Source organism: Capricornis sumatraensis, chromosome 15 (genome assembly GCF_032405125.1).
Source record: "Capricornis sumatraensis isolate serow.1 chromosome 15, serow.2, whole genome shotgun sequence".
In the NCBI taxonomy this organism is placed as follows: domain Eukaryota; kingdom Metazoa; phylum Chordata; class Mammalia; order Artiodactyla; family Bovidae; genus Capricornis; species Capricornis sumatraensis.
Genome location: NC_091083.1, coordinates 57541699 through 57553571, shown reverse-complemented (window position 1 = coordinate 57553571; position 11873 = coordinate 57541699). Strand labels below are relative to the sequence as shown.

General features: G+C 54.2%; 1 protein-coding gene across 1 annotated transcript; it reads right to left on the bottom strand.

Annotated features, from left to right (window-relative positions):
• Positions 1–9851: 9851 nt before the first annotated feature.
• BHLHE23 (basic helix-loop-helix family member e23) lies at positions 9852–10935 on the bottom strand. The gene has a single exon (XM_068987865.1). The coding sequence runs from the start codon at positions 10930–10932 to the stop codon at positions 10264–10266; it is 669 nt and encodes a 222-aa protein (XP_068843966.1). The 5' UTR covers positions 10933–10935; the 3' UTR covers positions 9852–10263.
• Positions 10936–11873: the final 938 nt, after the last annotated feature.

The window sequence follows — 11873 nt, the reverse complement described above, 5'->3', positions numbered from 1 at the left end:
GGAAGCCATGCTCAGGTGTCCCTGGAGAGGGTGTGTCTTTGGAAGGAAGAGTAAATGCAGGAGACAGAGGACTCCAGAGGGTGATCGGCACGGACGGAGCTGTGGATCCTGGACCTCCTTTATGGGATGCCCCAGATGGCCGGCAGGGTCATTGTCAGAAACAGCCCCATAAAGACCAAAGTGGGGTGCTTGCGTCCCCCCAGAGCCTCTTCCACAACACAGTGGCTCATGCAGGGTGATTTCTGCAAAAATCAGGGTGGCCCCTGACTTTCAGAGACCAGCGCCCATGGTAGAGCAGTAGAAGACACCACCACCCAGCCCCCAATCTCCAGCACCATTGAGATCATCACCTACATAGCAGATGGTAACCTCTGCAAGCTTCAGACCCCCTGGGCCGAGTGACAGAGGCCAGGCCCCAAACCCCACACCCTACAAATCCATTTAGGAGACATTCCTGAGAAAGTCACTGTAGGGCCAGACAGCAGGCCCATGGTTTCAGATCAGGCGAGCACAAGAGGGCTTTTGGGGTGATGGCTAGAATGTGTATCTTGCTCTGCTCTATCTCAGGCTGTATGCATTTACCCACATTCAATGAACTGCCTCTAAGGGGTGCATTTTACTGGGTGCAAATTGCACCTCAATAAACTACTGCACAATTGCACTCATCTCACATGCTAGTAAAGTAATGCTCAAAATTCTCCAAGCCAGGCTTCAGCAATACGTGAACTGTGAACTTCCTGATGCTCAAGCTGGTTTTAGAAAAGGCAGAAGAACCAGAGATCAAATTGCCAACATCTGCTGGATCATGGAAAAAGCAAGAGAGTTCCAGAAAAACATCTATTTCTGCTTTATTGACTATGCCAAAGCCTTTGACTGTGTGGATCACAATAAACTGTGGAAAATTCTGAAAGAGATGGGAATACCAGACCACCTGACCTGCCTCTTGAGAAATCTGTATGCAGGTCAGGAAGCAACAGTTAGAACTGGACATGGAACAACAGACTGGTTCCAAATAGGAAAAGGAGTACATCAAGGCTGTATATTGTCACCCTGCTTATTTAACTTATATGGAGAGTACATTATGAGAAATGCTGGGCTGGAAGAAACACAAGCTGGAATCAAGATTGCCGGGAGAAATATCAATAACCTCAGATATGCAGATGACACCACCCTTATGGCAGAAAGTGAAGAGGAACTAAAAAGCCTCTTGATGAAAGTGAAAGTGGAGAGTGAAAAAGTTGGCCTAAAGCTCAACATTCAGAAAACGAAGATCATGGCATCTGGTCCCATTACTTCATGGGAAATAGATGGGGAAACAGTGTCAGGCTTTATTTTTTGGGGCTCCAAAATCACTGCAGATGGTGATTGCAGCCATAAAATTAAAAGACACTTACTCCTTGGAAGAAAAGTTATGACCAACCCAGATAGTATATTCAAAAGCAGAGGCATTACTTTGCCGACAATGGTCTGTCTAGTCAAGGCTCTGGTTTTTCCTGTGGTCATGTATGGATGTGAGAGTTGGACTGTGAAGAAGACTGAGCACCGAAGAATTGATGCTTTTGAACTGTGGTGTTGGAGAAGACTCTTGAGAGTCCCTTGGACTGCAAGGAGATCCAACCAGTCCATTCTGAAGGAGATCAGCCCTGGGATTTCTTTGGAAGGAATGATGCTAAAGCTGAAACTCCAGTACTTTGGCTACCTCATGCGAAGAGTTGACTCATTGGAAAAGACTCTGATGCTGGGAGAGATTGGGGGCAGGAGGAGAAGGGGACGACAGAGGATGAGATGGCTGGATGGCATCACCGACTGGATGGACATGAGTCTGAGTGAACTCTGGGAGTTGGTGATGGACAGGGAGGCCTGGCGTGCTGCAATTCATGGGGTCGCAAAGAGTCAGACACGACTGAGCGACTGAAAGGAAGCCTGACTTGAAAAAATCGAATTGTATGTGTTAACAGAGCTCTCTGGAAATAGACTGGCAGGGAGGCAGTGGTTGCACGACCTTGTGAATGTTCTTGGTGCCAACAAATCATACACTCAAAAAGGGATTAAACAGTGTTTTATGTAAGTATGTTTCACTACAATAAAAAGATACAGTAAAGGACTTCACTGGTGGTCCAGAGGTTAAGAATCCGCCTGCCAGTGCAGGGGACCTGAGTTCCATCCCTGGTCCAGGAAGACTCCACACATCTCAGGGTAACAAAGACTGCTCCCCCAAGTACTGAGCCCAAGAACTCTGGAGCCCGTACTCCCCAAGGAAAAGCAGTCCCCATTCCTGGCAGCTAGAGAAAGCCCTCTGGCAGCAACAAAGACCCAGTGCAGCAAAAAAAAAAAAAAAAGGTACAGGAAGAAGTAACCCCTTGAAGAATTAAGGGACCACCCCTCGGGAGCAGTGGTGCCCAGCTGCTCTCTCATCTTTTCCTGTAGGCTCTGCAGGGGGCCTAAGGGGGCAGGAGTAGGATCTTCAGCAAAGCGTCACCAAGTCTGTGATCCCAGACACTGGTCGTGACCTCCCCTGGCCGGGAGCACAGTTGGCACTGATGAAGCCTTGATGGGGTGGGAGCGGGGGAAGCTGCTTCTCAGGACCCTCACTCAGTCCTCCTGAGGCACAGGGTCCCTGGATGGAGTGGAAAACGGGTGCTGGGCTCTACGTCCTGGCCTGGGTGCTGGGCTGATGCTCACTGGGCCTCAATCATGTCTGTTCATTTGTGGTTATTTTGGAAACACTGTTCCTTCCCAGACTCGGTGGGCGGAGGAGCAGTTGAAAGCCAAGGGCCTTGTTTCAAAAACGTCTTTAGCAGGTCTGCAGCTGTAATGAGCCGGTTTAATGAAGTCAGTATCCTTGAAAGTTCATCCGCATCCCTCATCCGTCAGCATGGCCACTTCCCGGCACGACATTAATTAGCGGCGGCTTTCCCTGCAGTGCAGAGAGAGGTGAGAAGGACAGGTGTGGGGACCCGTGGCCCTTCGAAAGCACTGTTTAACCAGCGTGTTAAACAGAAAACAAGAACAAACCTGCCAACAACGTGCTGATTAGTAGGTGCTGACCCCTGCCCAACGTTCCTGCAGCTCCAGCAGTGGCCAAGGCCTCCTCCTTCTCGGCCGGCTCCCCTCTGCCTCTGTTGAGATCGGGCTGGGCTACAGGTTAAGTGGGGAGGGTCAGGTGCTGGGGCCGGCCAGGCTGGGGGACTCAGGACATGACTGCAGCTCAGGGAACACTGCCCTCATTCCCGTCTCTGCAGAGCCCCTCAGACAGTGGCCACATTCGGCCATCCAGGCTCCCTCACAGTGAAGATGTCCCCTGAGGCCCAATGGAAACCTGCCCTCTCGGGTCCTGCCCACTAACCTACAGAGTTGTCTCACCCGCCTTCCAACAACAGCTCCCTGCCACCCCTAAAGGGCACCTTGGCAGAGAGGAAACTGTCTACAGCGTGACTCGCCTGTACATGCACTCATGGACATGAGCATGCTCACCTGAACGTGAGTTCGGGTGATGCTTGGGCAGACAACATGGTTGCCCCAGGCTGTGTCCACCTGGCTCCAGGCTGGGCTGAAAGGGGATGGTCAGCTGTTCTTCTGGATCAGGTGTTCCCTTTCCAGACCAGCAAGGCCTTCCAAAAGCAAAGGCAACCAGCACTGCACTGGCAGTGAACAGGATCATGAGACCCTAAACCTGCAATATTTGAAGGAATGTGTTTGTTAGGGGAGGAGGGCTTGCCAAAGGGAAGGGAAGGTTATAGTCTCCTCTCCCCAGAAGTAGCTGCAGCAGAGAGGACAGGGAGAGACACAAAGAGAGATAAAGGGAGGAGATGAGCCAGGCTGTGTGTGCAGGGGGCCTGGGGGCAGCTTCTGTTCCCTGGAAGCAGCCCTGGGACATTTGAGGATGGCGCTTTCATCCCATCTGGCAGCCTCAGGTCCCTGAGGTGGTGGTGGCAGGGTGGGGGTGGGGGGTGGGGCGCGCGCGGTGGAGCTCACGGAAAGCTCTAGAACATCACTACTGACCCTGAACCCAGAAGGGCTCAGGGTGCATGAAGAGTAGTGTTTTTACATCCAGGAAGCAGGTTACAGACTTCACATTAATTTTGGAAACCCAGACTCCTGCATGTATAATAAACACCTTCTCATGAGTCTGTGATGCCTCTTAGACCCTCAGTGGTTTGAGGGTGGCTGAGGGCCGGACAGCTGTGCTGCTCAGGGAGGTGCTGGAAGGACAAAGGGTCTTAATGCTCAGAGTCTTGAGATCCAGCTCCTCCCACCCACAATCTGGGCACCGTGGGCCAGAAAGCAACTTACAGACAGTGGGGTTTCTGTGCCCCTGTTACCAAGCTCCTGGATGTGTCCACTCCTGAGTAGTGAGCTGGCCCCTATCAAGCTTTCAGTCAGCATCCAGGCTGCTCTACACAAACCATCCTGGAACCTGGAGTGACTTTGGCAGGGGGGACCTGGCTTCCCGCCTGCTCGGTGATGACTCAGGGCTGCGTCACGTGAGCCTGTCTCTGGACCCCTGGCAGGTGCAGGCTGGGCCCATCCCAGACCTGTCACCTCACATGCACGAGGCACTGAGGCCGGCCGCTCATTCCCAGGGATCCTGTAACTTGGGTGCCGTCTGCGGTCAAAGGCAGGGACGCAGGCTGGTGCCCCAAGCCAGTGGCTGCGGAGTGACAAAGGCGACAAAACGCATCCTGGCAGATGCCTCGAGGCCATCCAAGAGCCCCGTGGGTCCCTATGGTGTCTTGGGACCGGAAGCCAGGTTCCCAGGCTGGCCTTAGCCTCATTAGGGCAGCAAGAGCTGTCCACATGGAACTGGGGAGATTGCGCTGCCGTCAGGCTGAATCAGGGCCCCCAGGAGAGCAACTGACTGTGGACTCATCACTTTAGACAAAATGGAGCTTGGAGGCGAAGCCACGCCACTGGGAAGGCTGGGCTGCTTCCAACATGCAGGCAAGCTGCTCCCGCAAGGACCTCCCTCACTCCCATCCCCGGCGGCAGCACAGCACCATGCAGGGCTGGCACCCCCAGAGGCCTTGTGGGTCGTGGGGGGCAAGGCCACATGGGTCTCTGTGATGCATTCAGGGAGCTGTTCCCCCAGGAAGTGCGGACCCAGACACGGGGGCCACAGAGCATCTTGCCTTTGTGTCCCTACCGGGCACCAGCCGGGAGTCCTGCAGAGCCGAGACAGCGAAATGTCCTCATTTACAAACTCGATCCCCTCATGTTAACCTCCAGAACAACTCTGGCCGCCTTCCCACTCAGAACCACACTGAAAAAACAGCTTTTATACCGTGATATGAACACATATGCCTCGGGCACTTTGGGCTGGGAAGAAAATGGCACAAGTCACTTTTTAAAATGGGGTAAACACCAGATCAAAGTTTACTTTGCTAATTATTTCAGATGTCCTGCATTATGGTAACATGGGTTTTGCTCCTTTGGGGTTAAATGTACAAATGTGTATTAACTCTCTGATTTTATGAACAGACTTGGGGAGTTGGAACATCAAGTTACAAGCCCAAAGAGGCAATTGAGGGAGAAATTATTTAATCCATTATAAATCCCTCTATCCCATCCCTTCAAATGGGATGCCCAAAGGGATTAAAGACTAAAAACATATCCCAGGCAAATTCACATGATAAAATTGCTGTAATCACTCTCTGCTGGATTAAGCAGGGCCCGGAGCCTCTGCAGAGCAGGGTCCGTGTAGGCACTGAGGGAGAGGCAGGCTGGCTGGGCCATGCGGAGTGATGGTTGGTGTATTTCCCCATCAATTCAGGAAAATATGTATCTGTCTCACAAAGAGGCAGAACTTTTTTTAATGCTCCCAAACTGCAAAGAGACAGACAGGCGTATTTGGCAGAGCAAGCATCTGCACTGGGACACTCCTCAGCTTACTCGGAAGGGAAAACGAGGCTCCAAGAGGTTTCCATGACCTCTGAAGATGTGAAAAGGAAACCTCATCTTTGGGATGAAGTCAGCAAAACGAAACAATGGAAGCCACATGTGTGGTACTTGGGGGTCCATCCCTGAGCTCATGGGGGCTGGATGGCTTCTGTGTGGTCCACGCTCCTGGTCTCTGGGGGCAGAGCCTGGTGTAGGTAGAGTTCTGCCCCCGGAGTCTGGGTGCCCTTACCTGTTACTGGAAACTGGGATGCTATTTTAGGTACATGAATTTCCTACCAAGAAGAGTGATCTTTGGGCATAAAGTGTGTTGGATACCATCAGAACCGAAAGTGCTGGAGCCACGACCGTCATGTCAGTCAGTAAATGAAAATGAGGTGCAGGACTGTGATCAAGTAATTTGCCTCTTCTGACCCTGGCCAGAGTCCCCATGGAGCCACTGGGCTTGAGAAGCCTGCCCCACGCTGCCAGGAGCCGGGCTTCTCCGGCTCGTAACCTCAGTGCGAAGGAGTCTTGGTCTGAGAGTGACTCACGCAAGCAGCCAGTGCGGTCAAGCCCTTCATCTGTGGGGTCAGTAGAGGAAGAGGCTCTGCTGAATCAAGACAACCCCTTGGCCAGAGCGGGGAGGACCCCAGGGTCACTCCACTGGCTCCCCAGGTGTCAGTGTGGATGGCCTGTGCAAGGCTGATGTACAGCAGAAACGAACACAACATTGTAAAGCAATTATTTTCCAATTAATAAAAATTTTAAAAATGCACTTTGAATGCTTTGCACTTTTATCATCTTGAGCTGCTATCTCCACCGGACGTGGCCACTGGGCACTTGAAATGGGCTGTTGCGAACTGCATGGGCTCTGAATGCAAGACACACTGGATTTCGAAGACTCAGTACAAAAAAGAAAAAAATGTAAAATATTTCCCTGTTGCTAAGTTGCTTCAGTCATGTCCGACTCTGTGCGACCCCATAGATGGCAGCCCACCAGGCTCCCCCGTCCCTGGGATCCTCCAGGCAAGAACACTGGAGTGAGCTGCCATTTCCTTCTCCAATGCATGAAAGTGAAAAGTGAAGGTGAAGTCGCTCAGTCGTGTCCAACTCCTAGCCGCCCCATGGACTGCAGCCCACCAGGCTCCGTCCATGGGATTTGCCAGGCAAGAGCACTGAAGTGGGTTGCCATTGCCTTCTCCAAAATATTTCCCTAGTAATTTATATTTTCCTAATAATTAAAAAATACTGATTACATGTTAAAATGATAATAGTTGGGCTATGTTGGAATAAATAAGTCATTAAAGCTAATTTCATTTACTTCTATTTTCATAATATAGCCACCAGAAAATATAAGATTCTACACATGGCCAGCACTATCTGTGCTGGGCAGCCCCAGTTTTAAAAGGCTTGCCTTAATATCCTGCTTCTCCAAGAATCAACCCTGAATATTCACTAGAAGGACTGATGCTGATGCTGAAGCTCCAATACTTTGGCCACCTGATGTGAAGAGTCGACTCATTGGAAAAGACTGGTTTCCCATTTATGTTGGGAAAGATTGAGGGTAAGAGGAGAAGGGGGCGGCAAAGGCTAGATGTCATCATTGACTCAACTGACATACGTTTGAGCAAATTCCAGGAGATAGTGAAGGACAGGGAAGCCTGGCATGCTGCAGTCCATGGGGTCTCAAAGAGTTGGACACGACTGAGTGACTGAAAAACTTTTGAAAATAAGCTGTGTCAAACTTGAGCTACAAAAAGCTCTTTCTCACTGAATTCCTCCTCTGCCTCCACCCCCGCCTGCCCCCTTGTTCAAGAGGGAGCTCTGGGTTAGGCGCTGGGTGATGAGTTTTCTCAAGTTCATCCACAGCAACTCATGCCACCCCTGCAGGAAAATGAGCCTTAGGGGAAGACACCAGAACCCCCATCAGAAGCTCCCAGAGTTTCGGGCTCACAAACAGGCACCTCTGGCTGGTTATATTGGGGGCGCACAGGCCATGGAGGGGTCAGACCCTTCCTGTTAGGAATGTTCTTCCTATGTCTAGGTCGTCTTAGAATGAGGAGGTCTGTCGTGTAAACTTGGGAGAAGCCAAACAAGCATTCATTTTAATATTTCAGATTGCATGATTAGCGGCTGCTGTTGAGAAACCCACCTAATTTCACTTTGAAAAACTCCTTCACTCAACCCCAGGGAACAGCATGGCTACCATTTTGGGAGGACATGGATAAACAGGTTTACAGCTTTTAAAAATATTTAAATTTAACTTTTACTTCAACGAAGTTATTGGAAGAATTTACTTTAATGGTTCTTTTAAAAATTTGTTATTTTTCACCCAGAGGGGCAGAGAAATTTTTCTTCACCTTTTTCTCATTGTGTGGGTGTGTTAGTTCCTCAGTTGTGTCTGACTCTTTGTGATCCCATGGCCTGTAGCCTGCCAGGCTCTTCTGTCCATGGAATTCTCCCAGCAAGAATACTGGAATGGGTTGCCATTTCCTACTCCAAGGGATCTTCCCAACCCAGGGATTGAACCTGGGTGTCCTGCATCGGCAGGTGAATTCTTCACCATCTGAGCCACCAGGGAAGTTCTTTCTCTTATTATTTGGTGTATTTGCTGAGTGGCTGCTTACAGATCAGTTGTCTGTGTCTTAGAGACTTAGACTGATTTAGAAGCATGTGGCCCAAACTGACACAACTCTCAGAACACTGAAATTATGAGTTCTGTCACAAATGAACACTATTCAATTTGATATTAAAATTTCATCATATTATTTTTAAAAATTAGTTGAAATCAAATACTTTATTCTGAATATAAATGATGTGCTAAACATGTCTGACTTTAGAATAAGCAGCTCTGTTTCAGATAATAAGTAATTTATAAAGTTGATTCAGAGTCACTTTGAAATGACCCTAGAAGTTAATAACACTCGGTATGCAGTTATCTAAAAGGCATATGAAACACACTTTCCAACACTCAGCTTTTAGAGTGCACAAAACTGATAAACTAGTCTGTTACTGGGGCGGGGGGAGACAATAAGAAATAAATATGGAAATTAGCAAAAACCAGTATTAAACATATGTCTTTATGAATAAGACTTAATCACACACTTCATTTTGCAAATACAAAAGGGCCTTTTGAAACGTATTAATTAAAGTTAACCGCTGTAGACAGGCCGCTTTGTAGGGCCGCAGTCCTCTCCCTATTAGCATAGCATTAACGACAGCCGCGGAAATTGGGTTAATATAGCCGGGTATTGTGGCAGAGCCGCTTCAGCGCAAACCGGCGAGCTCAGCTCGGTCCCTCTGGGAGGCCCAGGCTGTGCGCGGCGCGTGGACCCCGGCTGGTGGCGGAGTTCTGAGTTGAGAACTGCCTTTAAAAGAGATCCCATCACCGTGCTCATCGGCCAGGGCGTGCCCCCAGCAGCCTGTACTCACCGGGGCCGGGTCACCTCTCCCAGAATTGTGCGGGGTCGGTGGAGAGGGGCCTTGGCCTGTCACCAGGGCTAAACTAGGCCCTCCCCTGACACCCCAAGAGCCCTCCTCCATGCAGCCGCCTTTAAGCAGAGGGCGCATCTCAGTCTCCATAAAGCTTCACCAGGGCCGCGCCAGGGCGGTGGTGGCTGGAGAGTCCAGGGGCTGCTTAGGGACAATGGGAAGCAGCCGGCGTCAACGTCCGCTCACCCAGAGGTCAGCATCTCCAGGCAGGCTAGAAAAGAAACGTAACACGGGAAAGGCGAAAAGCTACCAATCGGGGTCTTCTTGCGTCCGCGGTCTAGCTTCCTTGCAACCACAGTTGCGGGACCGGGTTGGGGCTCATCCCGCAGTTCCGCTCCTGCGGCGCGGGGAGCGGGTCATGGAGCCGGCGGAGGCGGAACACGCCCACCCAGAGCGCGGCCTTGTGGTTGGCAAGACGGCCGACGCAGGCCAAATACGCGCCCTGAGAGGGCCGAGACCCAGGCTACCCTCCTTCCCTGCGCTCTGCGAGCCCCTAGGTGGCTCTGGGGAGGATCACCCGCGCGGGGATAGCGCCAACCCCTGCTCCCACAGCAACCCCGGGTTTCTTTTTGAGGCTGAGCGGTGGCGCCCAGACAAACACGGTTGGTCAGCCCCGTCCTGTTCAGGATCGATGGCTGGCGACGTCCGGAGAGTGTGCCCAGGGGCGCTGTAGGCTCTAGGACCTGGATTCCAGCACCCCGTTGTCCGGTTCAGTCCCACTCCCGGCTGGGCTTTGCTCTTCTGTTCCGCCGGCCCAACTGCTCAGCGCATAAGGGCTGGAAGCGAGGTGCGGCCGTCTTCTCCCCGTGAGCGCAGTCCAGTGGGGGAGGGTGGCAGTCATGGGGGAAAGGTAAAATGAAGGACGCGTGCGGAAGGAGGGACGGCCCAGGGCCCTTAGGGCTTCTCGTTACAGTGTTTGCAAAGCGCCGAGGGCGTCCCGGAGAAGGCGGCGCACTTGTCTGGACAGGGCAGCGCGGCGCTGGCAGAGAAGGGGTACACTGCAGCCTGGCCGAAGGGCGTCAAGGGCGCGGCGGCCACCGGCGCGGCCAAGCCCTGGCCGTGGTTGAGGTAGGCCACGAGGCGCCGCATCTCGTCCAGGGCCTGCGCCTGCATGAGGATGTAATTCTTGGCGAGCAGCAGCGTGGCGATCTTGGAGAGCTTGCGCACCGACGGGCTGTGCGCGTAGGGGATCACCGCGCGCAGACCGTCCAGGGCGTCGTTCAGGTCGTGCATCCGCCGGCGCTCCCGGGCGTTGATGCTCAGCCGCAGCGACCGCTGCTCCCGGGGCCGCCGCCGTCCGTCCGCCGCGCTCCCCGGCCCGCGCCGCCGCCTCCGCCGCTCGAAGGCGTCGTCCTCGTCCCCGCTCTGCTCGCCGCTGCTCTCGGCTGCCGCGGCCGGGGCTCGGGGCGCGGACGCCGCGGGGAGGTCACCTCCCGTGCCCGGCATGCCGTAGCAGCGGGCCGCCTCGGGCGCCCGGGCCGGCCCGTAGGCGAGGCCCGCCGCCGCGTAGCCGTGGCTCAGCTCCAGGTACGCGTCCCCCGACAGCGACTTGAGCTCTGCCATGGCCGCGCCTCTGGGCCCGAGGGCCCGCCGGGCGGGCAGGTGCTCCTACGGCCCAGGCCGTGCCGCCCCAGGGTCCGCGCTCGCGCTGGCCGCTGGCGCTGCCTCGGTCCCGTTCCCGGCTCGCACGTCCGTCCGGCAGTCAGTCGGTCCCCGAGCCTCCCAGGGCCTCGGCCCCGCCTCCTGGTCTCCTCCCCTCCCCCTTCTCCCCTCCCCCTCCTATTCCGTCTCTTTCTCTCCTACCGCCCCCCCACCCCACCCCCACCTCTCGCCGCCGCGCGCTGGGCTGGGCTGGGGAGCGCTTTACCTCCCACTCGCGCCACCACTCCCCCTTTAAGGTGCGGAGGCGCCCGCTGGGACTTCGCAGCCGTCCAATCAGAGGGGACCTGGTGACCGCCTCTTTCCGGAGCCCGGCCGCTTAGGCGGCGCAGACCGACGGCCAAGGGTGGGGGAGCCGCCGGGATGGGGGAGCCGGGGATCTGGTTGGAGACAGTGGTGGACACGGTGGGGCCTAGGAGCGCTGTTCCCGCTTCTCCGCGCTGCCTCCTGCCGCCCCCGGGGGGTGCAGCCGCTGTACCCTCCTGTCCCTCGTGGGCACCCGTCTCAGTCCGACTCCTTCTCTTCTTCTGTGCCATTTGCAGGACCTACGTCCGGCGTCGCGCAGGCAGGGATCAGAGCAGGGAGCGCGCAGAACACCATGGAGATCGACCAGCCGAGTCCGCATCAGGTGCCGGGCGTACGCCTGGGGCGCTCCTCCCGGGTGGGCGTCCTAGTAGTACCGCACAGCCAGGTAACCCGAAGGGCAAACTGGGCGCTCCCAGCGCCCCTTCCAGGGCCTGCTGGCTCTCCAGGACTTCGGTGCTGGATGGGAGTGTTCGAGGAGACAGGCGCAAACACGTGGATCATCTGTCGTGGGAACATCAGAGACCGGCTCTCTGGGCCCC